The sequence below is a fragment of the Arachis ipaensis genome, chromosome B8 (genome assembly GCF_059453495.1).
Source record: "Arachis ipaensis isolate K30076 ecotype BB chromosome B8, ASM5945349v1, whole genome shotgun sequence".
In the NCBI taxonomy this organism is placed as follows: Eukaryota; Viridiplantae; Streptophyta; class Magnoliopsida; order Fabales; family Fabaceae; genus Arachis; species Arachis ipaensis.
This window is the reverse complement of record NC_142443.1, coordinates 5,584,860-5,609,699: the sequence shown is the minus strand read 5'-3', so window position 1 is coordinate 5,609,699 and position 24,840 is coordinate 5,584,860. Positions and strand designations below refer to the sequence as shown.

Here is a 24,840-nt window from a genome sequence, read left to right as displayed (position 1 = left end):
ACCAATTTTTTTTAATTGGGTCCCTACACTTTTTTTTTAATTGGGTCCCTGCATTTTTTTTCTTTTATTTAGGTTCCTATACCAATTTTTTTTTAGTTTGTTCCCTATAAAATTAAGCCAATTACTACTAAGAGGGATTTAATTGAAAAAAAAAAATAGTGCAGAGATTCAATTAAAAAGAAAAAAAAGGTATAGGAACCTAATTGAAAATTTTACGAAACTATAGGAACTAACATAGTAATTAAATCTATTAATAATTATAATTAACTGAGTTGTTCATTTTTTGGCTGGTTAGACATTTAGTTTCCTATACTTTTCCTTCTCACAATTGATGTCGAAAAAAATGAGTTGTGCATTAATAATCACTTACCTACTTATCATGTTATATATGGATGCTAGAAGAATTTAATTATAACTTATTTTTTCCTAAAAAATCTACTTTTCTATTTAAAATACACGAATAAAAATCCAAAATGCTTCATTCCTGGTGGTGCATCAACAGTTCTCATACAATTTTATATTAAAAAGAAAAAACATGCATAAACTAGAAGTCTTAATATAAAAAATTAAAAGTAAAAAGTACACATAATTCATTATCCTTCTTTTTCTTGGGTTGTCTTGATATCAGTTTTAACTTCTTTCTCCTGGGTTGTCTTGTTACCAGTTTTAGCTTTGACAGTTGTGTTGCGGTGAAATCTATATGATAATGGCCTTGGCGCTCCTGTCTTTGCATCAATTGCTCTCACACACACATAACCTGCAAACATGCATGTTGATTTCAATAAAAGTATAGCTTCAACTTATTTATGTGTACATTGTTATCTTACCTTTCCAGAAACAATCTTTAATCTCATCAGCTGACAAACCTATTTTGATGATTGACAATAATAAAAATAAGAAAAATAATCAATTTATATTTGTTTTGAAATATATATTATTGAAAAAAAAAAGCAAATTAAAGATTCATATTTCAATTGAATAAATATATATAGCTATACATTATAATTCATATTTTGTTACCTTTCAAAATGGACGATGCTCCTGCTCCAAAATATGCAATTCTTTTCTCTAGCTGCCATAACCAAGTTCTGGGAACATCAATTGGATTTTTCATTGAATCATAGTCAGCAAAGACCTAGGTCAAAGATAAACAAGTATCAAAATCAAAATCTTATGGGATAACCTATGAGACAATATATACTAGCAAAACATGTATATGTAACCTTCACTAACCTCGTTGACTTGAAAGTAGGTTCCGTTCAATGGAAAACGGCCTCTCATTGCAGTGCGACATGGTATCTATGTCATAAATTTATGAATCAGTACATATCTCACCTATCAATGTTTTTTTGTTTTTGTTTTTGCTTTTCCTACTCACCAAAAGAGTTCCAGGCACTGTTAGAGAATCTTTTTCTTGTAAGTTATTCATGATTGATTCATCTGATCTTTCTAATTCGTCTAGTAAAAAAACATCGTTAGATAAAAAAATCTCAAAATTAAGCTTGACTATTAAGCATACATTTATACCTGCACTCCATATAACTAGACTATAAGGGCTAGGATCACCAGGTTCTAGTGGAGTACGCTGCAAATAAATAAATAGAAAAGGTCAATATTGCATATACAATATACATGTTTAGCTAACTGAGAGAAAAATAAAGAGTAAGACTATCTACCTCTGCAAGAAGTGGGTGCCCATCATTAAGTACATATCTGCATTGAAGAAACGGAAAACCAAGAAAAATAGGTTAATTAACTCAATATATTTTTTTAGAAACTTTTTCATTTTATTCTCAAATTTGCATTAACTTAGTGTGTAGTAGTTATTTCTATGCTAGTTAGTACAACGCATTCAACTTAACTAAAGTCTAAATATCTAGGTTTTACAAATAAATCACCGTGAAATTTGTAATGGCTAGGAAATTAACAACGGAGTACACTAAAAAAAAGTAAACTGATAAACAAGTGATTAACAAGTGAGTACACTAAGAAAGTAAACGTGATAAACAAGTGATTAACAACGGAATACAACAAAGGGTAACTTACACAAGGCGCTCGGTTCTTAATCGACTGGCATTTTTCATTTTTGGTGCAGGCATGCTTCCAGCATAAGGCAATGTTACTAATGACGCTGACATGTTCATATGATTCTTATCCTCCTGTGTAGAATGATTATGAGTTTTCTTACTTTGACTGCTGAGATTCATTACCAGAATCTTCTCATCATCAGGACTATGATAATCCTCTTCCTCATTGTTTGCTTCAAATTCAAGCATATATATCCTCTCAGGTTCTGGTTCTGGTGACGATGGCATCTCAATGATTGGCTCACACTCTCTGTATTCTTGGTATTTTGTTGTTGTCGAAGATTGATTCACTTTAAAAATAGGCATTGGTAAAAAGTTGTCTGTCACCATTTTGTCCTGACTTGGTTGCCTCGATGTTGTTCCAGGTAAGGATTTTGCACTGTGGATATATCAAAATGATTTAACAATAAATTAATTATTTTTTCATCTTTCACTCAAAATTTAATGCAACAAATACCTTGCAAAGGCACTTTTGAAATGCTCACAATTTGTGCTCATTGGACAAGCATCGCAATTTGGATTTTTCTTTGTGCAAAAAACCTACAAACATGTTGAAATGAATTGAATATCTCTATTAACCTGATAAAAAAACATTTGTCAAGACAATATCACTATATACCTTTCCAAAAGTTATTAGGTGATAATGCAACTGGTACCTACATATATAACATGACATATAAATAAAAAGAATGTTAACTAAATATAAAATAAAAATAAGTAAAGTCTCTGTTAATTACAAGTCCTTTGGAAGGAGATGGCACAACCGTGGCCAAAGATATTTTTGAATATTATCAAACAATGGGTACCTAGTTGAAAAGGAAAAATATATATTAGTGAATAAAATGACAGAGAAATGAAAAACTTAATATTAAAATTATTGAAAATTTACTTCTCTAAATTATGTATTTGTGTTTCTTCAGGCAAGGGTTGGAGGGGAACCCATCCTAAACGCACAGCAATTCTTCCAACATTTACGTCCACCTAAAATGAATACCATGCAATGAAATAAAATAAAAATATTCATGAAGTTAAAGAATTCGATACTTTATATACTTACAGGAAAAGCTTTGTTCTGGAGGGTTAAAAGTCGTATACACTCTACACTTTTCAGTCCTAATCCATAAATGTCCAAGAGGCATCTCCTGTGATATAAGCAAATAAAAGAGTTCATTATTAAATAAAGATAATCCAAATTAATTGAATAGACGTGTATAATCATTACTTTGCTTCCGTTGGTGGAGCATATCGCAGCCATTCTAAATCCAAATCTCCATACGAGTCATGTAATTCATTGAGTAAACTCTGAAAATACAAATAGCATAGACTCATTTAATTGATTGGGTAGGTAACACAAATTCATTTAATTGATTGAGTACTTATTGAGAGTTAATCTAACAATTATTTTGTACCTTTATTCTTTCAGCAATAACATTGTGTTGACCACGACCTGCAATAGCTTTAGCAATTTCCTTCACATCTGCACATCTCACTGCTTCCCAATCAACAGAGTCATCATGGTCACTGTGTCTTTTACTTTTACCGTACTCTTTTCTAAGTTTATCCCAACGTTCTCTAGTTTCTTTATCCACCTCTTTTAGTAACTTTACTCTTGTTTCCTCTTCCTGCATGTTCATTTTTTCCTCTTGCTAAAATTCATATCAAAAGAAAAAAAAAAATTCACTTCTACTAATATCTGTACCTTGGATTTAAAAGGCTCTTCTTTTACATTATGAGCTCCCATTTCTTCAATTTTGATATTTTCTAATTCTTCAGTAAGTTTATCTCCTGGAAAAATCGCATTGCTTTCAATGAATTGTAATCTCTCAACACGAGGTACATCCTCTATACATAAATCAGAGCTGGTTGATGATTTGATGGGAAATCTTGCAGCAAGTGACATGTAAGCAGAACTGTAAAAAGATGGATAAACATTAAATTTAAATAAATCCTACTTAAACAAAAATTATATTTTATATAACTCAACTAAAAAAATATATTGCATTGCATAATTCTAAAATAAAAGATTCTAAGTAGTGTGTAATAGAAGTTTATTTATTTATTTCTAAAGAAAAGGTAAAAGTTTTAATAATATAATTAAATAATGATAGTGAAAGAACATGTAACAATTAAAGAGCTATTTGGTTATAGTTAATCTATTTTTCCATTTTTAGGTGTATATAAGAATTGTTTTAGAAATTCAAATAATTGGATGCCAAAATATATTATCTCACCTAATCACCTTTACCGTATGTATAAAGAATAATTAATAATATTTTTTAAATGAGATGAATTACAATAATTGTATAATAAAAAAATTTGACATTATTGAATATAGTAGAATTACCTTGACAAATGATCAGATACATTTTGAGTAAGGTAAGCTCCAATTACAGAATCTAAGACAGAACCTTTCCATGGTGAGAACTCCCTACTGCCTGTGAAAATTTATAACATAGCTTCAAACACACATTTTATTTCCATAAATAAATAAATAGTCAGTGACACTTATCAAATTTATATACAACAGAAGTCTGGTTTTAACATTTTGAGATGTCAAATTAAGTAAACCCTCTTCTTATATATTTTTTTTAAAACAAGATCAACTAAACTTTTTAAATTCAAATGAAATATGCATGAAACTTAATTACTAATTGAGCTCAAACGAGATATCATGAGACTTAATAACTTTAAAGGAGAACCAATAAGATCATACCTTGCAACTCATGCATTTTAACCATGAATACTCCAACCTTACATTTATAAGCAAATCTTTCACGTTCCCATTGCTGTTGCTTCAAGTCATCACTATCTTCATGTGTTTTTCCATCCATGATTAAGTTCCACACCCTCAACGTCTCTTCATCAAGGGCAACCTCTACTCTCAGCTTCTTATTATTAGGATCATGTTCCTTATAAGGTACTAACATTCGATCACCACCCAATCCTTTTTTATATACAACTAGTTGACCATTTTTTCCTTTCGTCTTTCCACTTTTTTTCATCCTCTTCAATGATCGTATCCTCCTGATCAGAGACTTCATTTCCTTTTTGGTAGTAGTCAATCCTTCTATGGTAAACTTTTCTAGGCAACTTTTTTTCTTTCTAATGAAAATCTTTGACCTCAAACCCTTTTTGAAAGGGGTCAAGTATTTCTCTAACCTTGCTCTGATCCTTTTCATTCTTTTTCTCCTGCAAATGCTTGGAAAATTTGCACCAACTTGCCTGCTATGCATCAAACAAGAACTTGAAAATGATGCCAATTTTTGGTAAGTCTCAAGTAAGTTGTATTGAGAACCTAATGCATTCTTGCAAATTGAACTCTCAAAGTCAAAATATTCTTGATCAAACTTATTGACATTATTCCCCAAGAATGGGAGAGAGGCTCTTCCTTCATCGTTAAGTAATGGCAATAGTAATAACTTGCATGAAGGAGCTCTTTTTGATTGGTTTCTCTTCCTACTGGGAGTTGAAGGTTTTGGGGTCCTACTTGGAGTCTTTTTCTTCTTTGGGGTTTTTGGGGCTTTGGGTTGAGATTTTTTTCCTACTTTCTTAGTGTTTAGGCTTTCATCAATCAATATTCTTGGTCTATATATTTTTTTTCTAACTTTTGTATGCTGCCCATTATTATTTGACCCTTTCTTCTTGTTGTCCCCTCTTCTTTTCTTTGAAGCCGGTGGATTTAGAGTTTTCAATTCATCATGGCTGGTGTAGCCATCATCACCTACATTTGAATAAAAGCATAGACTAATTAATTGAATATACAAACTAAGTAGCTATTCACATGAAATAAAACATTATATTAAACAATTTAATTAAAATATCAAATATACCAAATTGTTTAATAGTTCTCAACTAATTATGGATAAAAAAAATAAAATTCACCATGAATGTTATATTAGTTATTGTTACAATGTCTAACAATAAATACTAAAAGCATGGACGTTTACATCTTGTACTCTTTCTTAGAATGTCTACATTCTTGAAAAATAATAATAAAACATACAAATCTTAAAATGTACTCTCTTTTTTTTTTTCTCTAACTGGTAATAAGAGTCTTTTAATTTTGTGTATTTTCAATGGATTAATTATTAATTTTAAAAATGATTGATTTAAAAAATTAATTAAAAAAATATTCTTGAAAAATATATATTAATATTCATTCATACCCACTTATTTTCATTATTGCATTTCATATAAATGTGAAATTATAAACTTAAAATTTTAAATTTCAAATCTTACATTCTTTTTTAAAAAATAATAAATTTTATTTATTGAATAAGGAGTACAAAAATAAATAGTGATTCATCAATCAATTTAATTCTTCAAAAGAAAGAATTGGAAATTAAATCTAAAAAAAGGCTGTCGTTTTAGCCATGGAACTTTTTCCTGATAACTCGGAATTTTGAATTGTAAGTACAAATAATAACAGTAGGATCTGTAAAGATTAAGAGAATAGGCAAAACAGAATAGTGACCTATCAATCAAAATAGAAAACTGAAAATTAAATCTAAAAAAAAAGACAATTCAGTCGGTTGAGTTTTTTTTTTTTTCTGATACTTCACAATTGAATACTGACTCGTCAATCAAAAGAGACAACTAGAAATTAAATTAAAAAAAAGTTAGTCAATGGAGCTTTTTCCCGATGACTCAAAATTTTGGATTGTAAGTACAAATAACAACGTAGGATCTATCTTCTATAGAGATCAAGAGAATAGACAAAATAAAATAGTGATTCGTCAATCAATTTGACTCATCAGAAGAGAAAAGTAGAAATTAAATCTAAAAAAAGGGCAGTCAGTTAGTCAATGGTGATATTCCCCATAACTCAAAACTTTGGATCGTAAAAGACGCCATTTTTGCTGATTAACAAAAAAAAAAAAAAAACTTGCTTTATAAAGTAGTAAGCAAGCTCAATTTAAAACAAAAATACTAACTCAATTATGATAATTAAAATATTTACACGTATTAAATAATTTAAACAAACATATAACATCTTTTACCGATTAATTTGAACACTCACATTGAGAAGGTGCATTGGGGACTTGATTGTTTGCAGCAGCGGCAGATGCATCATCCTCATCTCCGATGTTTAGTATATCAAAATCCAATTTATCTGCAGAAGTAGAGTCATCATCCCTATTTGATATCCTCTGCCTATTGGGAGAAGGTTTTACCGGAGTTTCTGGTATCCATGGAAACTGTATTCCAGCCTCCATTTCCATGTTCTTCGGTTGAGGTTGATTAGTGTCTTCACTCATCACTCATTACCTCAATTAATTGGGAGATTTTGAAAAGGTTGCTTTGAAAAAGAGATACGCCCTAGAGAGAGAATGAAAATGAAATGAAGAGATAGAATCAAAATGAGAACGTTAACACTTAACAGGAATTAATGCAAATGAAAATGAAGAGAGAGAATGAAAATGAGAATGTTGACAGGAATTATATGAGAGAGATGTGGTAGTCTGTTATTGATATCTTCTTTCTTTTAAGTTGACCAGGGTTTCTCAATTTTAAATTTTTAATTGTGTATTTCCCTTAAAGACCATGAGAACAAATAAAACTATATATATGTTCTCGTTGAAAAGGACAATGACAATAATTAGATGGATAATTTTATGAACTTTTATTTTAATTAAAAGTGAGTTGATGTTAATATAATTTATGTTTTGTAATTTTTATATTAAAATAAATTTTATTATTTAAAATTAGTTTAAAATGAAAGATTATTAAAAATGATATAAATTTATATTATTTAAAAACACTTCTTTTTTTCTTTAATTTTTTTTAATAATTTTTTTAGTATAATTTTGTTGAGAAAAAATTAGACTTATATGTTGAAATTTAATACAATTTTGACTATAATTCTTTTGTATTTTCTTAGTTTTTTATTTAGAATTATTTGAGACTCAATAATTTATATTATAAAAATTAACAATACTAAACAAAATATATAATATTTTAAAATTGTACAAAGCCAACAAAATGGAATAGATCACTAAGAACGACGGAAAAAATTCAAATATATAGCTGGAAAAAAAATGTTGTATAGAGTTTCTAATGATTACTTTAGTCTCTTTTTGAAGATGAGATTGAAGGATAAAGTTAATAAAAATATATTTGTGTGTTTTATGTGAATAGGAACTAAAACATAGAGTTAGGTGAGTTAAAGTCTCAAATTTCCTAAAATAATTTCTGTACATTTCGGAAGGACCCAAAATGACGTCTTTTTGTATTTATACCAAAAAATTTTTTTTGATCTTTTAAATTTTAAATTTTTATTTTAGAGGGTAAAATATAATTTCTTTCTCTTGAATAATTTTTTTTTTTGGTCCCACATATAAAATAAATGACACTTTATTCTCTAAAGTAAAATTCAAACTTTAATAATTTAAATAAAAAAAAAAAATACTAATCTCCAACACGAAGTCATTTTGTATTTATAAAAAAAAATATAATCTCCAGCTACCTTCACCAATTCTCTTCTTTACCCTGTTCTTGTTTTTCAAATTCACAGTAACAACATCATCATTACAAATAATAATTAAACTATCAAATTTATATTAGTTTATGTAGACATCCAATAATTATGCTCAAGCCAATAATTTGATTTAAATAACAAAAACTTTTATAAATTATAGCAGTGGCAACAATAAATATGTAACAACATCACATCGATCAACAACAAAAATTAAAACATAAGCAACTAAAAAATGAATAAATGGGAGAAGAAGAGGTAGAGCAGATCGGCGGAGTAGAAGAAAGAAGCAGGCCGCCGGAGCAGAGAAAAGCAAAAACACATGCACGAGAGGAGGCGCCACGGTGGCCCAAAAAAATTAACGACAGGGAGCGACGGCGACAAGAGAGGTAACGCTCGCAGGAGGTTTGCCTTCTGTAATTCTTTCCATTTTCTATTGTCTGTCTGTGAATTAACAAATTATTATTTTGTTTCTTCTGAGAGAAAAAAAAAAAGAAGAATTAGGGATGAATTGGAAAAAAGAGAAGGGGAGCGTGGAAGGAAAAAAAGGAAAAAAAGATCGGAGAAGAAAAAAGGGACTGGTGAAAAAAAAGAAAAAGAAAAACTGGGAATGGGGAAGGGAAATGGAAGCATGAAAGGAGTGGGAGAAGGGGAAGGAGAACTGAGAAAGGGTTGGGAAAGGGAAAAGGGAGTGTGAAAGGGAAAGAGAGAAGGGAACTGGGAATGGGGAAGGGGAGCGTAAAAGAGGAAGGGAAAGGAGAAGTGAAAAAGGGTTGGGAAAGAGGAAAGTAAAAAGGAAACCGGGGAAAGGGGAGGGGTGTATTTTTTTTTTAAATATAAAACGATGTCGTTTTAGTCATTTCTAATAATAATGATGGACGAAAATTATTTTAGGGACTACTATGAGTCTTGGAGGACAATTTCGGGGACAAAAATATTATTTTAGGGACTATTATGAGTTCTGAAGAACAATTTTAGGGATGAATTTGAATAATTATTAACTCTAAAGATCACTTTGAGGCTTGGGTGCAAGTTCAGAGACCATTTTAAAATTTAACTTAGAGTTGGGTTGGTTTTTGAAAAGATAAAAAAGAATCAAATAAAAAATTAAAACATTAAAACATAGTAACTCATATACTATGGTCTTGAAATTGATAATTAAAAGTTGTTATATAATAATTTGAGTAAAGTATCGTTTTTGTTCCCAACATTTGGGGTAAGTTTTAAAGTTGTCTCTAACGTTTCAATCGTCCTATTTATGTTCCTAATGTTTTAAAATTGACTCAATATTGTCTGCCGTTAGGGATCCATTAACATAATTGACGGCGGGACAAAATTGAGACGATTTTTAAACGTTAGGGACTTAAATAGGACGAAAACGTTAGGGACAAAAACGATACATAAAAATAAATTTTTTAATTTAGTTTTATCTTTCAATAATATTAATTTTTTACTTTACATAATATTCAATTATTTTTTAATTACATCTAAATAAATTACACTTAATCACATTACTTTTATTTTAAATAAATTTATTTTTTTATAATTTTAAAGAATTTTGATACATTAGAGGCAAAATGTATAATTTATATTTTATTATATATATATATATTATTTTTTTCTTTTCTGCAAGTTTATATACTAGTCATTCTATAAACATTTCATAATAACTAAAAATCTTTAAGAATAAAATTATAAAAAAATTAATTTATTTAAAACGAAAGTAATAGGATTAAGTATAATTTACTTATATGTGATTAAAAAATAATTGAATACTATGTATAGTAAAAAATTGATATTATTAAAGAATAAAATTAAATTAAAATTTATTGTTATGTATCATTTTTGTCCCCAATGTTTTCGTCCTATTTAAGTCCTTAACGTTTCAAAATCGTCTCAATTTTGTCCTGCCGTCAATTCTATTAACGGATCCCTAACGGCAGGACAACATTGAGTCAATTTTAAAATGTTAGAGACTTAAGTAAGACAATTGAAATATTAGAGACAACTTTAGAGCTTACGCTAAACATTGAATACACAAACGATATTTTACTCATAATAATTTAGTTAAAGATATCAACTAATTCAGTATCAATGTATCATTCACTAAACTAAACACATTTGATATTCAAGTTGGTTTTTAGTTTTTACACAAATAATTTGATAGGCGGGGTGCTTTGTGCCATAAATTTGGTTGGTATTTCCAATACATGTTCCTATTTGGTTATTGAAGAGTGGAACGGGAGAAGGCACAAGCGAAACGACGTGCCTGAATGTTGTCGTATTGGTGATAACTGATAAGCCAACCAACGAAACCCTCCTAATCTTTCTCTGCTTTGTGACACTCGCCACTAGCTGCTACCCGCCATCACACTCACTCACTTACCTTATCTTTATCAAATTCACTCGCTCACTCACTCACTCACGAAATGGCGAAAGAACAAAACCAAGAGCCGAACCCCGATGAGCAGCAACGAGGCCCCAATGGCTCCTCCGATTCCTCCGACTCCAACTCCGACTCCGATTATCCCTCCGATTACTCCTACTCCGACTACTCCGACGGCGAGCAGGACGAGGACCAGGACCAGGACTTCCGCAAGGCTTTCAGATTCCGGCGCAGCGACGAGCCGCTCCCTCCTCACAAGAACAACCCTGAAGTCAACTACCGCGACTTCGCCGAGGTGCTTGACAGCAAGGTCATGCAGAGTATCCACGAGGAGGAGGACCCTCTCTTCCTGGAGGACGAAGAAGCCTTCAACTTCCCCAAGGACCCTCTCAACTGGACCGAGGAGGATCTTGGAGAAATGTGGGCCGATGGGGACAACAACATTGGTGGCACCGGTTGGGACCCCGTTTGGGCCACCAAGGACGAGTGGGAGTATGTTAAGGATGAGATTGCTGAGGGCGGGAAGCCTCCCATTGCTCCCTTTTATCTTCCCTATCGGAAGCCTTTCCCTGTTGTTCCTGATAACCACTTTGACATTGACAGCCCCAAGGCTGTTGTTCATGAATTGGATAGGATTGAAGAGTTCTTGAAGTGGGTCAGCTACATTTTCGAGGATGGAAGCTCGTAAGTCGTTGATATTGTCAAATGGACGGAGTGCTTTGTTTCTAATTTGTTTTGCTACTGCTAATTCTTTTCTTTTGTTGATTGAATTGAAGGTATGAAGGCACCGTTTGGGATGACTATGCTCAGGGAAAAGGTGTTTTTGCCTCTCAAGATGGTCTAGTCAGGTTTGTATCTTTTACTTGATCCTTGATTTTTGTTTATTTTTATCATGTTTGTTCTTTTAAGGCTGGGATAGTCTAGGTGTTGTATTAGGCATGGTTTGCTTATAATTTAAGATCCAAATGTGGTTGGGCAATCAAATTCTTTATAATTATAATTAATAATTAATGACCGTGGATTGTGGTTCGTCTTGGGAATCCTTGCGGCCTATGATTCTTTGCTGACTGTCAACTTTTACATTTGCCTCTTCCTTTTATATGTATAAGCTCATCATTTCTTCATATGTCATTGTGTCTTGCATCTGATGTTGCCTGATTAATGTTTTCACAGTGTATTTTTTCTTTCCTAGGTATGAAGGCGAATGGCTCCAAAACAACCCGGAGGGTCATGGGGTAATTGAAGTAGATATACCTGTTGTAGAACCTGTTCCTGGATCCAAGTATGTACCTTACTCAGAGGATGCTTCCTTGTATGTTGCAGTGTGAACGTGCATTCATTTATTTGTAATCAAATTGGATTGTTTTTATCAATTCTCTCAGGCTTGAAAAAAAGATGCGAGCTCAGGGAAAAATACTGCAAATGGATTTTATGTCTGAGGAGGACAGAAAATGGCTTGAGATGGATATTGAAGATAGTTACCGTCTTGCAGACGGAAGATTAGAAATCCCATGGTATGAGAATCAGGAATGGGTTAGGCAATTTGGAAGCAAACCGTAAGTGTTACTTTACCGTATCTTCATGGATAATGAGAAATTGCAACTCCCCTGCATTGTTCTTTTATATCTTTGTCTGGTGCATTATAACACATTAACACTGACCTGAGAAAGCTTTTTATATATTGATGACAGGGAGAAAGGTCGGTACCGTTATGCTGGTCAGTGGAAGCACGGTAGATTTCATGGATGTGGTGTTTATTCAGTTAATGAGCGTATCACATATGTAGGTCCTTCCAAACTAACCCAATGTTTAAATTTATTAAGTCCAATAAGCCTCTTTTTACTTTAGAAATTCTTTAAGTGGGGAGGGAGCCGGTGTACGAGGTGAAGAAATAATTGAAAAAAACAATAGATGAAGTGCTTTAGCCTTTAGCTTCCTGTAGAGTGTCATACATTCTACCTACTTATTGAGGCATTTACTTTTATTGTGCATGACACCGTTTTGAGCGTTACTATCAGAATTATTTGATTGAACCTTGCAACTTAGTATATATACAGTGGTGGAGGATATCCGTCATCTCAACATAAGGGGTGATTGCATTATCACCATATAGAACCATGTTCAAAAATTATTTCTTTCGTACTCACATAATTTGTGTGCGTGCAGGGTAGATTCTATTTTGGAGAATATGTGGGTGAAGGTGAGGGATGCAATGACGAAACTTCAGCGGTATTAAATGCTCTTTTCATGTACAAACTTTTAATCTTTGAAAGAACTTTACATTCTGGAGCTATGGTGATAATGATATGTATTCTGTCAAATTCAGCTGCATTCTGGTATAGCAGAAGTTGCTGCTGCAAAGGCTCGCATGTTTGTGAACAAGCCAGATGGAAGTACGCCATTTGACTATCTTGCATTTTATTGAGAAACTTAAATTCATGTATTTATTTTTTCTTTAATGGGTTTTCATTGTTGATGGTTTATTTGCTAGTTCCATTGATTACCGAGTCAGATATTTTAGATTTAGGAGTAAAACTTCATTCTTCACCTTGTCCATTTAGGCTTTCCACAACCAGTTTAGTAACCAGTTTCTGTTTCCTAATATATGGTTGTCTCATTAAATATGGGCCTACAGCTGGGATTTTATTTTATATATAGAATGTTAAAAATGACGAGGTTTACCTCTCTGTCCTTTGGATGTTAGCATGTGTGCTTGGCATGTTAGTACTTAGTAGAGTCTATTCCTTTTCTTACACAACAAAAACCAAGTCTTTTCCAAGTAAGTGGCATCAAATACATAGATCAAGTGATATTGTTGCTTCATATTGTAAACCTTGTCTATAAACAAACTATTTAAGTCTAAACTTATCTTTGTTGTGCATCCACTTATTCAACAAAACATTCTCGTAGATTTAATACTGAGCTTATGGTCAGCCTTTTAAAGCCCAACATTCAGTCCCATTTAATATTTCAAGTCTTTCTTCTTTGTTATACATTGAAAATTTGTGTGCTATATTGTAACAAGAACTTAAGTTATCTTTCCCTCCCCTCTATAGATTGACCCCATGCTGGTCATCCTTTTTGTTGTTACTTATCATTTAATACTTTGCAGTGGTTAGAGAACAGAGAGGTCCATATAATGATCCACAACATCCCTATTTCTATGAAGAAGAGGATGTCTGGATGGCACCTGGCTTCATTAACCAATTTTATGAGGTAAGATTCTGTTGGCAAAGTTTCATTCTAGTACAGTTCTTATTTTCATTGGATATATGGAAATAAAAAAATGGATATAATCCTGTTGCAGGTCCCTGATTACTGGAAAACATATGTGCAAGAAGTAGATCAGGAAAGGGAAATGTGGTTAAACTCTTTCTATAAAGCTCCTCTTAGGTTACCCATGCCCTCAGAGCTTGAATACTGGTGGGCAAATGGTACTTATACATTCTTATCTCAGTTTTGAACGATTTAGTTATATCATTTTCTCATCTGTCAATGAATACACATCACTTGTAGTAATTCATTGTGCAAATTTTAATCAGAAAAGTATCATGCGCCTCCTGAATTCATCCTCATCAACAAGGAGCCAGAGCCTGATCCTGAAGATCCATCAAAGCTTATATATACTGAGCTTCCTCTTATCCTTCACACACCAACTGGACATCTTATCAATTATGTTGAGGATGAAGAGCATGGGATTCGTCTATTCTGGCAACCACCTTTGAAAAAGGGAGAAGATGTGGACCCAGATAAGGCCCAATTCCTACCCCTTGGTTATGATGAGTTTTTTGGGAAGGTTACAGAGAAAGTCAGGGGGGAGAGCCTGTGGGACCGACTTTTACTTGCAATTGGAAATACATGCAAACCATGGTTTGACAAGCTAAATAAATGGGCGGAAGAACAGAAGAAAAAAATTGAACAGAGACAGAAGGAACTTGATGAAGAAGCTGAACTAATAGAAGCTGAAGTGCGTCTGGCAGATGCCATGGAGAAGATGGATGAGTTGTTGAAGTTACGAGAGAAAGAAGCACAAAAGAAGGCCGAAATGGGCTTACCAGATGAGGACGAAGCTGAGGATGACGATTTGTTCAAAATTGAGGATGAGGCCGAAGATGAAGATGAAGATGAAGATGAAGATGAAGATGAAGATGAAGATGAAGATGAAGATGAAGACGAGAAAAAAGATAAAACTTCTGTAACCAAACAAGATAAAAAAGCTACAACTTTAGCCAAACAAGAAAAACAAGCTGCTCCAGTAGCCAACCAGGATAAAAAAGCTGCTCCAGTAACCAATCAGGATAAAAAAGCTGCTCCTGTATTCAAACAAGATGAAAAAGCTACTTCTATAACCAAACAAGACGAGAAAGCTCCTGCAGAGGAGGAAGAGGAAGGGGACTATGAAGGGGATGAAGAAGAGGAAGAAGATGATGCACAAGCAAGTTTTGGGTCTGTTGAGCAGGAACAAACAACGGATCGGCAGAAGGGAAAAAATGGGAAATCTCCATTTTCTACATCTTCACTTGCATTTGCCTCTGCCAGCCTTATCACTGCAGTGAGTTATGATTCCTTGCATTTGATGCATGTTTTTCTAAATGAACGAACATGTTCAGAAAGCTACCAAAATCACTTTTCTTTTTTTAAAATAGAAAAAACTTCATAATTAGAAAATAAACTTTAATTAAAAACTAATAATTTAAGTTCAAAATATAGATCAAAAGCATAAGTAGCTTTTTGAAGATTATGATTATAAGCAAGGTCGATTATTTTGGAATTATTATGTTTTAACCAATTTGTCCATAAGGATAAAAGATATAGTATAATTAATCATTCCATACCCTTTATAGTAATCTTATCATAGAAAAACAAATATTTTCATACAATTAAAATAAAACAAATTATCAGCTAAAATACGCATACATAAATTAATTCTCATTTAGTTGACTATATAAAAATACGATTATACAAATAAGTGATTATCAAAGTAGTTTCAATCTTACTGCCTTTCCAAACATATCCTATGTATAGGCCTATAGGGCTACATTTGATCAAACTTGTTAAAACATATTCCAGTATTCTTGGGTCAAATGTTTCTCTTTATTACATATTATGTCCCACTGAATAACTTTGAATCTGACGTTTCATACTAAAATATTTTTCTTATCAACAATTTAGTTGACAGGTTATTTTACTTTTCTTCATGCTATGTAAATAACTTCAATGAGTCTCGTTGCCATTTACTATGGAGTTAATCAACCTAGTATTTGTCATTTTTCCTGCATATCTTCTTGTTCATGGAGTAACATTTTTTTTATATGTCATCTTAATTTCAAGTGTTTTTGTTGTCTCTAAAAACTTGTTTGCATTCAAGTTTGGATTTGATCAAAGTCAGGTTCCTGAATCAAATTTGTCTGTTGCCTTATCAGGTTCCATGCATGCTGCAACAATCATTTACATTCTGGAACAAAAGTAGATCAAAACCGGAGCCAAAGTCACTGCACAGCTATCGAACCAGTGACCTAAAAACAGTTGATTCAGTCAAATTTCATCATGTAACTGGCCAGAAGATTTGCTTGAAGGCTATAGGCAAAGCACATAGGAGTGTCAAGGCTATAAGCTATTCAGGTGGCAAATTTAGCGAGGTGCGTTCTTTATCTAAGACTCGATCTTATTTATTGGATTCTGGGAATTCCAAGATGGAGCCAAGAGCTAGTTGCATCATGTGGTTGCATGAGGCACCAGAGAGGGATTTAGACAGCATACTGTCGTTGCATTCGTCAATATGTAGTTTTAATGCGAAGAGAGGTTCACAACCTTGTTTGTAGGATTATTCAATTCATGAAGGCCATTTTTAATGCTTTGCTGGCCTTTCTGTAGCATAAAACCGGCATGTTTTTGTAGCTTCTTGCCTGAAAAGCACGTTCCGATTGAATTGTTGAGTATTCTATGCATTTACACCTTCATATTCAAGGTTTCATTCTATTTCTTTTCACGCAATTTTGTAGTACTATAAATGGTTTTCTGCTTCTAGTACTTCGGTAAGTCAAAGCTTTATGTTTAGATATAAATATTTTAGCTTAGAGTTATTTTATTCTCGTGTAAAAATTAATATAAATAGTTTAGTTATAATCTAGTCATTTTTAATCCAGTTAATCAAATAAGTTAATCTCTTTTTTCCTTGCCCATATTTATGATAAACACAAACCCAAACTAGGAATGTGAAGAACGAGGGACATTATAGAAGTAACAACTAGAATTTATGTCTGAAACAGTGAGCTTTTTACTTTTAAGTTTTACCTCTTGTTACTTGTTAGCAATTTATGTGTGCAAAGTAGTAGATGGGTGTGAAGCGAAATTTACATATTTATCCTTTGTATATATTGCTTTAATTTTGTGATAATAATATTGGACAAGGGCATAATAGGAAAAAAAAGACTTAATGAAAGTGGTTGAAGGTGCCACAAAGGTGTCACATAATAATATATAATGGTAAGTCTAAATATGGTATAGATTTTTTTTTTTCAAAGTTAAGAGTGAGAATTGAACTCGCGACCTCTAGATGAATATGGAGAAATTATGTCATTTGAGTTATAGCTTGTTGGCATAAATATAGTATAGATTAGTAAAGAAATAAAATGTTTTTTATCTTAAAAGTTTATTTAATCCTTTATCACATTTAGATATGTTTTTATGAAATAAAATAAGTATTCCCATATTCTATATATCATAGAGGAAATAGTAAAATATATTGCCATTTCTTTTACTTCTAAATTAATTATATACACTGTTGCTAATATAATTTAATAGAAAATATTGATCAATTCTTGAAAATTAGAAAATGTGAATGTCAGAATGGACAAGCACGACAAGCCACCAGTCGTTAAAGTTGGATAATTAATAATTATGTTACACACAAAACCCATTAAAGTTAGATAATTATGTTACACAAGACCATATATATACTTATCTTCAATTAGAATATTATTAAGATATTAAGAATATTTGAGTGGAAAAAATGTCACCTACATAGACTGGAGATTGTTTTCAATTCATCAATTGCGTTAACCGTGTGTCCGTGTTGCACATGTAGTAGGTCAGTATTGTGTAAACCAATGATAAATTAGTGTTGATAATATTGTGCAAATGTTTGTTATTTGATTTGTAGATTTTTGTCAACGACGACATTATTTTCAGGGGAATAATAATTTGAATATTTTACTTTTTTTTTTCTTTCAAACGCCACACCCTAAAGACCACTATATATACACATGCTTGGAATTCTCGATCTCGTAGCAAAGACACACAAACACATTCATTAAACAAGAATTACTACTATAATACAAAAGATGCAGTTCACGATAATTGTAGTAATCTTGTTCTTTATCGTTCCCTTGGCATTGGCTGATCTAAGGGTTGGTTTCTATAGTTCAAGCTGCCCAAAAGCAGAAGCCATTGTACGAAAAGTTGTTCAAAGGAACTACTTGTACATTGATAGATCCATCGCCGGAGGCTTGCTTCGCTTGCACTTTCATGATTGTTTCGTTCGAGTAAGACACAAAACACATACATACATACACTAATTATGAATCATTAATTCTTTCTTTGAATTATATTTTAAATACATTACCGGAAGTATATATAAAGCATATGGAATGATATAGAGCGTTATGTTATTTTCTCATTTACATAGAATACTTATTAAATTTATAAAACATGTATGTCATTTTGTTTTTTTTATTATTATTATTATTACAAATTATCACTTTAATTAAGAAAGTAGTTGATAATATTTGAGTTACAAAAGATAAAAAAAAAACATTTTATAAAATTGCTTTTAATTAATATTTTCAGATATTCTTACTTATCCGTAAGCATTATTTACTAAATAATAAAAAATATGTTCTTTGTTAATTATAAAAATCTTAGTTCGATACACTCTAATACAGATGCGGAGCTACATACAGAGAAAGAAGGGAAACGACCTCCCTAATTTTAATTTTTTACATGTAAATTATATGTAAATTTCAGTTTAGCTTCCTTTAAAATTTTATTTTAGTCTTATTTTACTGTGTAAATATTTTTAACCTCCACTAACATTTCATCTAGCTCCGTCCTGCTCCAATGCGTTGTTTTCTATTTCTATCTTTCTCATTATATTAAATAAATAAATAATTAAAAAAAACAAATTATATATGAATTTAATCTTCATGTTAAAAGAATTCTACAGAGTTATATCTAAACACATAGATTTATAAATTTAATTTAATAATTTTATAGAGCTTTTTACATTGAGATTCAACTATGTTATGTATATATCAATAATAATCACTAAATTAGTCAATAAATTAATTACTTATAAAAAATATATATTAAAATATAAAATAGCTAATTTATTGGTTAATTTTAAAATTAGTAAAAACTCACATGCAAATTTGATGTGAAGTTAATAGTTAAAAATAATTAAATAATTAGACAAATATAATTAAATTATCATCTCAGTTTTCACCTTTAAAATTAGAGTAAATAAACATGGTCTCATGGATGATTATTTCGTTTTCAGGGTTGCGATGCCTCCATATTAATAGACCCAACAGAGGACAACGAATCTGAGAAAGATGCAGAAGCTAACGAAACCGTTAGGGGTTTCGAGATCATCGACAAGGCCAAGAAGAAGCTAGAAAAAGTGTGCCCTTCAACAGTTTCGTGTGCAGACATCATTGCGCTGGCAGCAAGAGACGCCGTCTCCATCACCGGAGGTCCATGGTACGCCGTTCCCACCGGCCGACGCGACGGGTTTGTCTCGAATCCTTCAAACGCAGAGATCCTTCCAGGACCAAGTTCAACAGTGTCACATGCCCTTCAAATCTTTACATCAAAGGGCATGACACTTGGCGAAATGGTAACCCTTATGGGAGCACACACCATTGGTTATGCTCATTGTGGTTTCTTCAGGAAAAGGCTTGAAGGTAGAGACTCAACAATGGATCCTTCTCTGAACGAGAAGCTTGTGAGGCTTTGTGGGAATAGTAGTAGTAATAATAACAACCCTACGACGTTTTTGGATCAGAACACTTCTTTTGTATTTGACAATCAATTCTATGAAGAGATCGTTAACAAGAGAGGGGTGCTTTTCATTGACCAGCAGTTGGCTCTGGATTCTTCGACTAAAGGGTTGGTCTCCAAGTTCGCCACAGATGCTGAGAGCTTTCGACGAAGCTTTGTGAATGCCATTGTCAAGATGGGAAGCATTGGTGTTTTGGTTGGAGATGATGGCGAGATTAGAACTCGTTGCTGGGATTACAATAATAATAATAGTGATCCTTAGATTGTGACTTTTTTTAGATTTGTTTTTCATGCTCACTCTCATGGAAAAATATACATATTATGAACTGTGATAATTATTAGCTATCCTACCTGATGGTAACGTCGAAAGAAAAACGATATATATAACTTATTTTTAAAGGAAAAGTATTGGGAGATAATATAAATATTAAATAACGTGAATAATGGTTTAAAAAAAAGAAAGTAAATTAATTTTTAAATTTAAATTAATAGGATTAGATAACGTAATCTCTTCTATCACATTATATTTTTATTTGGGGTAAGTATTGTTTTGGTCTCTAAAGTTAAGGGTTAGAATCGAAACCGTCTCTAACGTAATTTTCGATTTAGAATCATTCTTAACATTTTTTTTCATATTAAAATCGTCATTTTTAATAAAATTTTTAAGTTTATTCCTAAACTACCCTTACTTTAATAAAAATTTATAAAATTAAAAAAATAAAATAAAACAACGCGTGGGGGAGGGGGTGGGGGAAAGGGGAAAGGAGAAAGGACGCGAGGTGGGGAGGGGGAAGAGGAAAGGGGGGAGGGGGGAGGGGGACGGCGGCGGCGACGCTTGGAGCCGCCGTCGCCGTCGTCGTGGCCGTCGCTGTTGGGGATCGCGAGGGAGAGAGAAGACGCGAGCCACCGCCGCCGTCTCATATGCCTCGCCGCCTCGCCGCCTCATATGCCTCGCTGCCTCGCAACCTCGCCGCCTCGTCGCCTCACCGCCTCATATGCCTCGCCGCCTCGCCGCCTCCACCTTGCCACCTCGTCGCCTCGCCGCCTCATCTGCATCGCTTTCTGCTTCTGCATATTGTTTCTGCTTTCTTGCTTTCCTGCTTTCTTGCTTCTGCTTTCTTGTTTTCTATTTCTGCTTCTTGGTTTGGTGTCGTTGCTGTTGTTTGGTGTTCTTGGTGTTGGTGGTGGTATTGGTGTTGGTGGTGGTGGTGGTGGTGGTGGTGGTGGTGTTGGTGTTGGTGGTGGTGCTGGTGGTGGTGTTGGTACTGGTGGTAGTGGTAGTGTTGGAAGTAATTGTGCTAGTAGTGGTAAGGGTATTTTTGTCCAAAAAAAATTAAAAGGACGATTTTAATATGAAAAAAAATGTTAAGGATGATTCTAAATCGGAAATTACGTTGGGGACGGTTTCAATTCTGACCCACAACGTTAGGGACCAAAACAATACTTACCCCTTCTCATTTCATCTCAATTATTTCTCTTCTCCTACTTACGTTTTCTCTTTTTATCACGTCACGACAGAAACAGCGTCGTAGCTTCAACCATCACAAGATACAGTGCCGTTGAACGCCATCTACCATCGCAACTTTCTCCTCGTGCACCGCAGCCACCACCAAATGCCGTCCACCATTGCGGCGCCTCCTCACGCGCCACCGAACACCATCTACCTTCGCGGTTTTTTTCTCGTGCACCGCAGCCACCGCCATCGCAGCCCCACCCTACTATTATGATTGCAAGCATTATTATGTGTGCTACCTTCAAGACCACAAAAAAGATAAGTCAAAAATACGAGATTACAGTTATTGGAGATATGCTGATCACAACGTGGTTGGTTTCATTGATAATAGTAGTTAGTGAAAGAATAGCATATGGCAAGCAACTATTTTTTTTATTGGTATTCGGTTGCATAGAGGCTATTTATTTCTCATATGGAATAACAAAGTTTATGGAGGGCGGCTATATTCCAATTGTGTCTTCTTTATTCTTGAGAATGATTATGAAAATCTGGTTCCAGTGATGACATGTTTATGATTGCATGCATTATTGTTTGTGCTGCTGATCACGACCCTCTTTTTCTTATTTTCACTTTGTTGTGGTCAATCCATAATATGTCGGATGGTCATTTTAGTAGGTATGTGAATGATTATTTTAATTTTTATGTAGATGGTTATTTGATTGAATGAGTTTAGTTAGACACAATTAAAATATATTAGATGTTCAATTCACTAAATATGCGGATGATTATTTTTTTCCTTAAGTGGATGGTTATCCTTAAGCGCCGATGAGGTTCCTTGTTGATGAACTAGAGACGGTGAGGTGGATCTCGACGACGACGATGAGGGCTAGTTGGCAACCAAGCGACAATAGAGGATTTGGGGGTAAAGCTGGTGCTTTGGTAAATTAGAGTATAATAGATGGTTAAAATTTTTGAATTATTAAATGAGATTTTTTTGTTAGATAATTTTAATGGAGTGTTTTTTAGCCCATTATTCACGTTTGTTGTTCAGACTTTTCGTTGTCTACCTAACGGAACCAATTTTTAAAATAGATATATTAGATATTTCAATTTTATATATACGGGTTGAATAGAGGTGGCAACATGCATGCACCCTATCCGCGGATATCCAACCGACCCAATCTGATCGAGTATGATTGTCAACCCGATCCGTAACTGGTAGAGTAGGATTTTTGTGCAGGTTGAGTAGCCTCAACACTATCCGACCAATTCGCACCCTAATATGTATGTTTTATACTTATATAAAAACATATTTCAAGTTGATGGTGAACCAAATACCTCTCACTAAATACAAAAAATCCTTAGTTACTATGAGAAGATCATTAATTGATTAATATGTTATTTTTTTTTACATAAAAATCAGTTCTATTTTAAATTATCATTAAGTTATATAATAATACTGCATCTTTTTTGTAACCCGTGGATAAGATCGAATACCCACAAATTAAAAACAGGTAGAATATAGTGGGAATTTTTTCAATCAGCAAATAGAATTAGAGTTAAATCCAAATCCTACCCTACTTTGTCCATTACCATCCCATTGAGATAATCAACATGTCATGTTATAATACAAACCAATTATGAATGTAATATTTTAATAAAATTGATTATGTATCAATATATAACTTTTGTTGTTGACTTTTTAGTTATGTACCTTGAGATCTTGTCTTATATATTTTCCCTTTAGTTGGGCTTGAAGTATTTATTAATAATAATATTTCCTAAATTGTGACTATATTATTAGGCCACTACTAAGATAAAGATCCCAAAAATAACTTTTGTTAAAGACGCCTACGTGGCAAGATCTAAACCATACATTCTAAGCCACACTTTTCACTATAAAATACTTAAAACCATAGCATTTTATAAGAAAAGCGTCACCTAATGAAAAAAAGTAAATTAAAAAATTTAAGAGAAGAAATAATTAAATTATCAAAATTAATAGATCAAAAACTAATAATTTTAACTAATGTTAATTGTAATGACACCGAAATTCTTAAAATCAATATAAAATGATTTTTCTCAAAATCTTTATTTTACTATAAGTTTTATTGAAGGATTTCAAAAACCTGAAAAAACTTATATTTCACACGGAGTTTCTAAAAAATGTTACCATAGAAATGATTTCCCACATCTTTATCATACTTTTAACCCACAATTAAATTCTATAGTAGATACGCTTGAAGAAATATTAGTATCCATAAAATTTCAAAGAAATAAGGAAAAAGAGGAACCTAATATAAATGAAATTGAACAGATATTAAATAAATATTTTCAGAAAGATAATCCCAAAAAAGAAAAATTTCAAAATATAGCCAACATAACAGAACTAAAAGTAAAACCACCATTAAAATTATGAATATTGAAAAAAAAATTAGAAGAAGTTACAATACTTTTTAAACAATTAAAAATGGCTCAAGAAAATAATATTATGGAACAAGAATTTCAAATAGAAGAAGAACTAGTAAATTCTGAAAATATAGAAAATGAAGAACACATCCTAGATTATTCAAGTGATGAAAAACCAGCAATTCCAATACAAGTAAAAAATGAACCTGGAACATCTAAGGATAATCAATCTCAATTTAAATGGAAAACAGGTTTTGAAAATTATACTTTTAAAAAGGGATTTATGAATAAAAATTCAAAGTATACAAAAATACCATCAAAATATGTTCCTAAAATCCAAGAACTGGAAGGAAAAAGAATGCTCGATTTAGACTGTAAAAAGAATGAAAAAGAAATTTTCGAGAACTGGTTGATTTCCTTCTTATTAGAAGACTTTACTAATCCAAAACTTAGTGAATTGTTTGGAGGAGATATCTGAAATTATATAGGGTTTCATTACTAAAGGAACTGTAAGAGATTATATGACATCAATAGAAAACCAAATAATAGAAGAATTAGCAACAAAAACAACAGTTTATGATAAGATATTACATATAATGATGATTCTGTATAGAGAATTTTTTGGAAAAAATATTATAGATCATAGACAAGAAGTTTATAATAAAGAATATCAAGAAGCAAAAAACCATTTAGCTAATATTCAAATATATGATTTATGTAATGTGAAATCTTATATATGTGAATATAGAATACATTATTATAAATTAAAAGAATAAGATAAAGATCATTATCTTAGTATGTATATAACAAAACTTCCATACCCTGCTAATGAATTTATAATGGGAAGATTTATAAGATAAATAAATAGAGGAACAATTGAAAATAATTTGGCGGAGCAACTTCTGCAATAAGAGGAAATAAAAGAACGTTGTATGCAAGAAGCGACTCAAAAAAGATTTGAAAATATAAT

The 24,840-nt window shown here is 32.3% G+C and overlaps 3 protein-coding genes across 3 annotated transcripts; 2 read left to right on the top strand and 1 right to left on the bottom strand.

The window, feature by feature from the left end:
* Positions 1-489: 489 nt before the first annotated feature.
* Positions 490-7,566, bottom strand: LOC107610406 (DNA glycosylase/AP lyase ROS1-like). The gene is made up of 19 exons (XM_021108669.2): positions 7,108-7,566; positions 4,801-5,808; positions 4,432-4,522; positions 3,787-3,997; positions 3,497-3,709; positions 3,310-3,389; positions 3,145-3,229; positions 2,977-3,068; positions 2,825-2,893; positions 2,707-2,743; positions 2,545-2,627; positions 2,047-2,466; positions 1,677-1,713; positions 1,528-1,585; positions 1,379-1,458; positions 1,234-1,299; positions 1,021-1,135; positions 828-866; positions 490-757 (listed from the first exon to the last, which is right to left on the bottom strand). The coding sequence occupies exons 1-19, from the start codon at positions 7,343-7,345 to the stop codon at positions 594-596; spliced, it is 3,186 nt and encodes a 1,061-aa protein (XP_020964328.1). The 5' UTR covers positions 7,346-7,566; the 3' UTR covers positions 490-593.
* Positions 7,567-10,731: 3,165 nt separating this feature from the next.
* Positions 10,732-16,925, top strand: EMB1211 (MORN (Membrane Occupation and Recognition Nexus) repeat-containing protein). The gene is made up of 11 exons (XM_016314978.3): positions 10,732-11,632; positions 11,725-11,796; positions 12,141-12,230; positions 12,331-12,504; positions 12,640-12,730; positions 13,115-13,177; positions 13,275-13,341; positions 14,061-14,164; positions 14,256-14,382; positions 14,491-15,500; positions 16,372-16,925. The coding sequence occupies exons 1-11, from the start codon at positions 10,992-10,994 to the stop codon at positions 16,768-16,770; spliced, it is 2,838 nt and encodes a 945-aa protein (XP_016170464.1). The 5' UTR covers positions 10,732-10,991; the 3' UTR covers positions 16,771-16,925.
* Positions 16,926-18,234: 1,309 nt separating this feature from the next.
* Positions 18,235-20,383, top strand: LOC107612225 (peroxidase 44-like). Its single transcript, XM_016314030.3, has 2 exons — positions 18,235-18,492; positions 19,506-20,383. Exons 1-2 carry the CDS (start codon positions 18,292-18,294, stop codon positions 20,268-20,270), a joined length of 966 nt encoding a protein of 321 aa, XP_016169516.1. The 5' UTR covers positions 18,235-18,291; the 3' UTR covers positions 20,271-20,383.
* Positions 20,384-24,840: the final 4,457 nt, after the last annotated feature.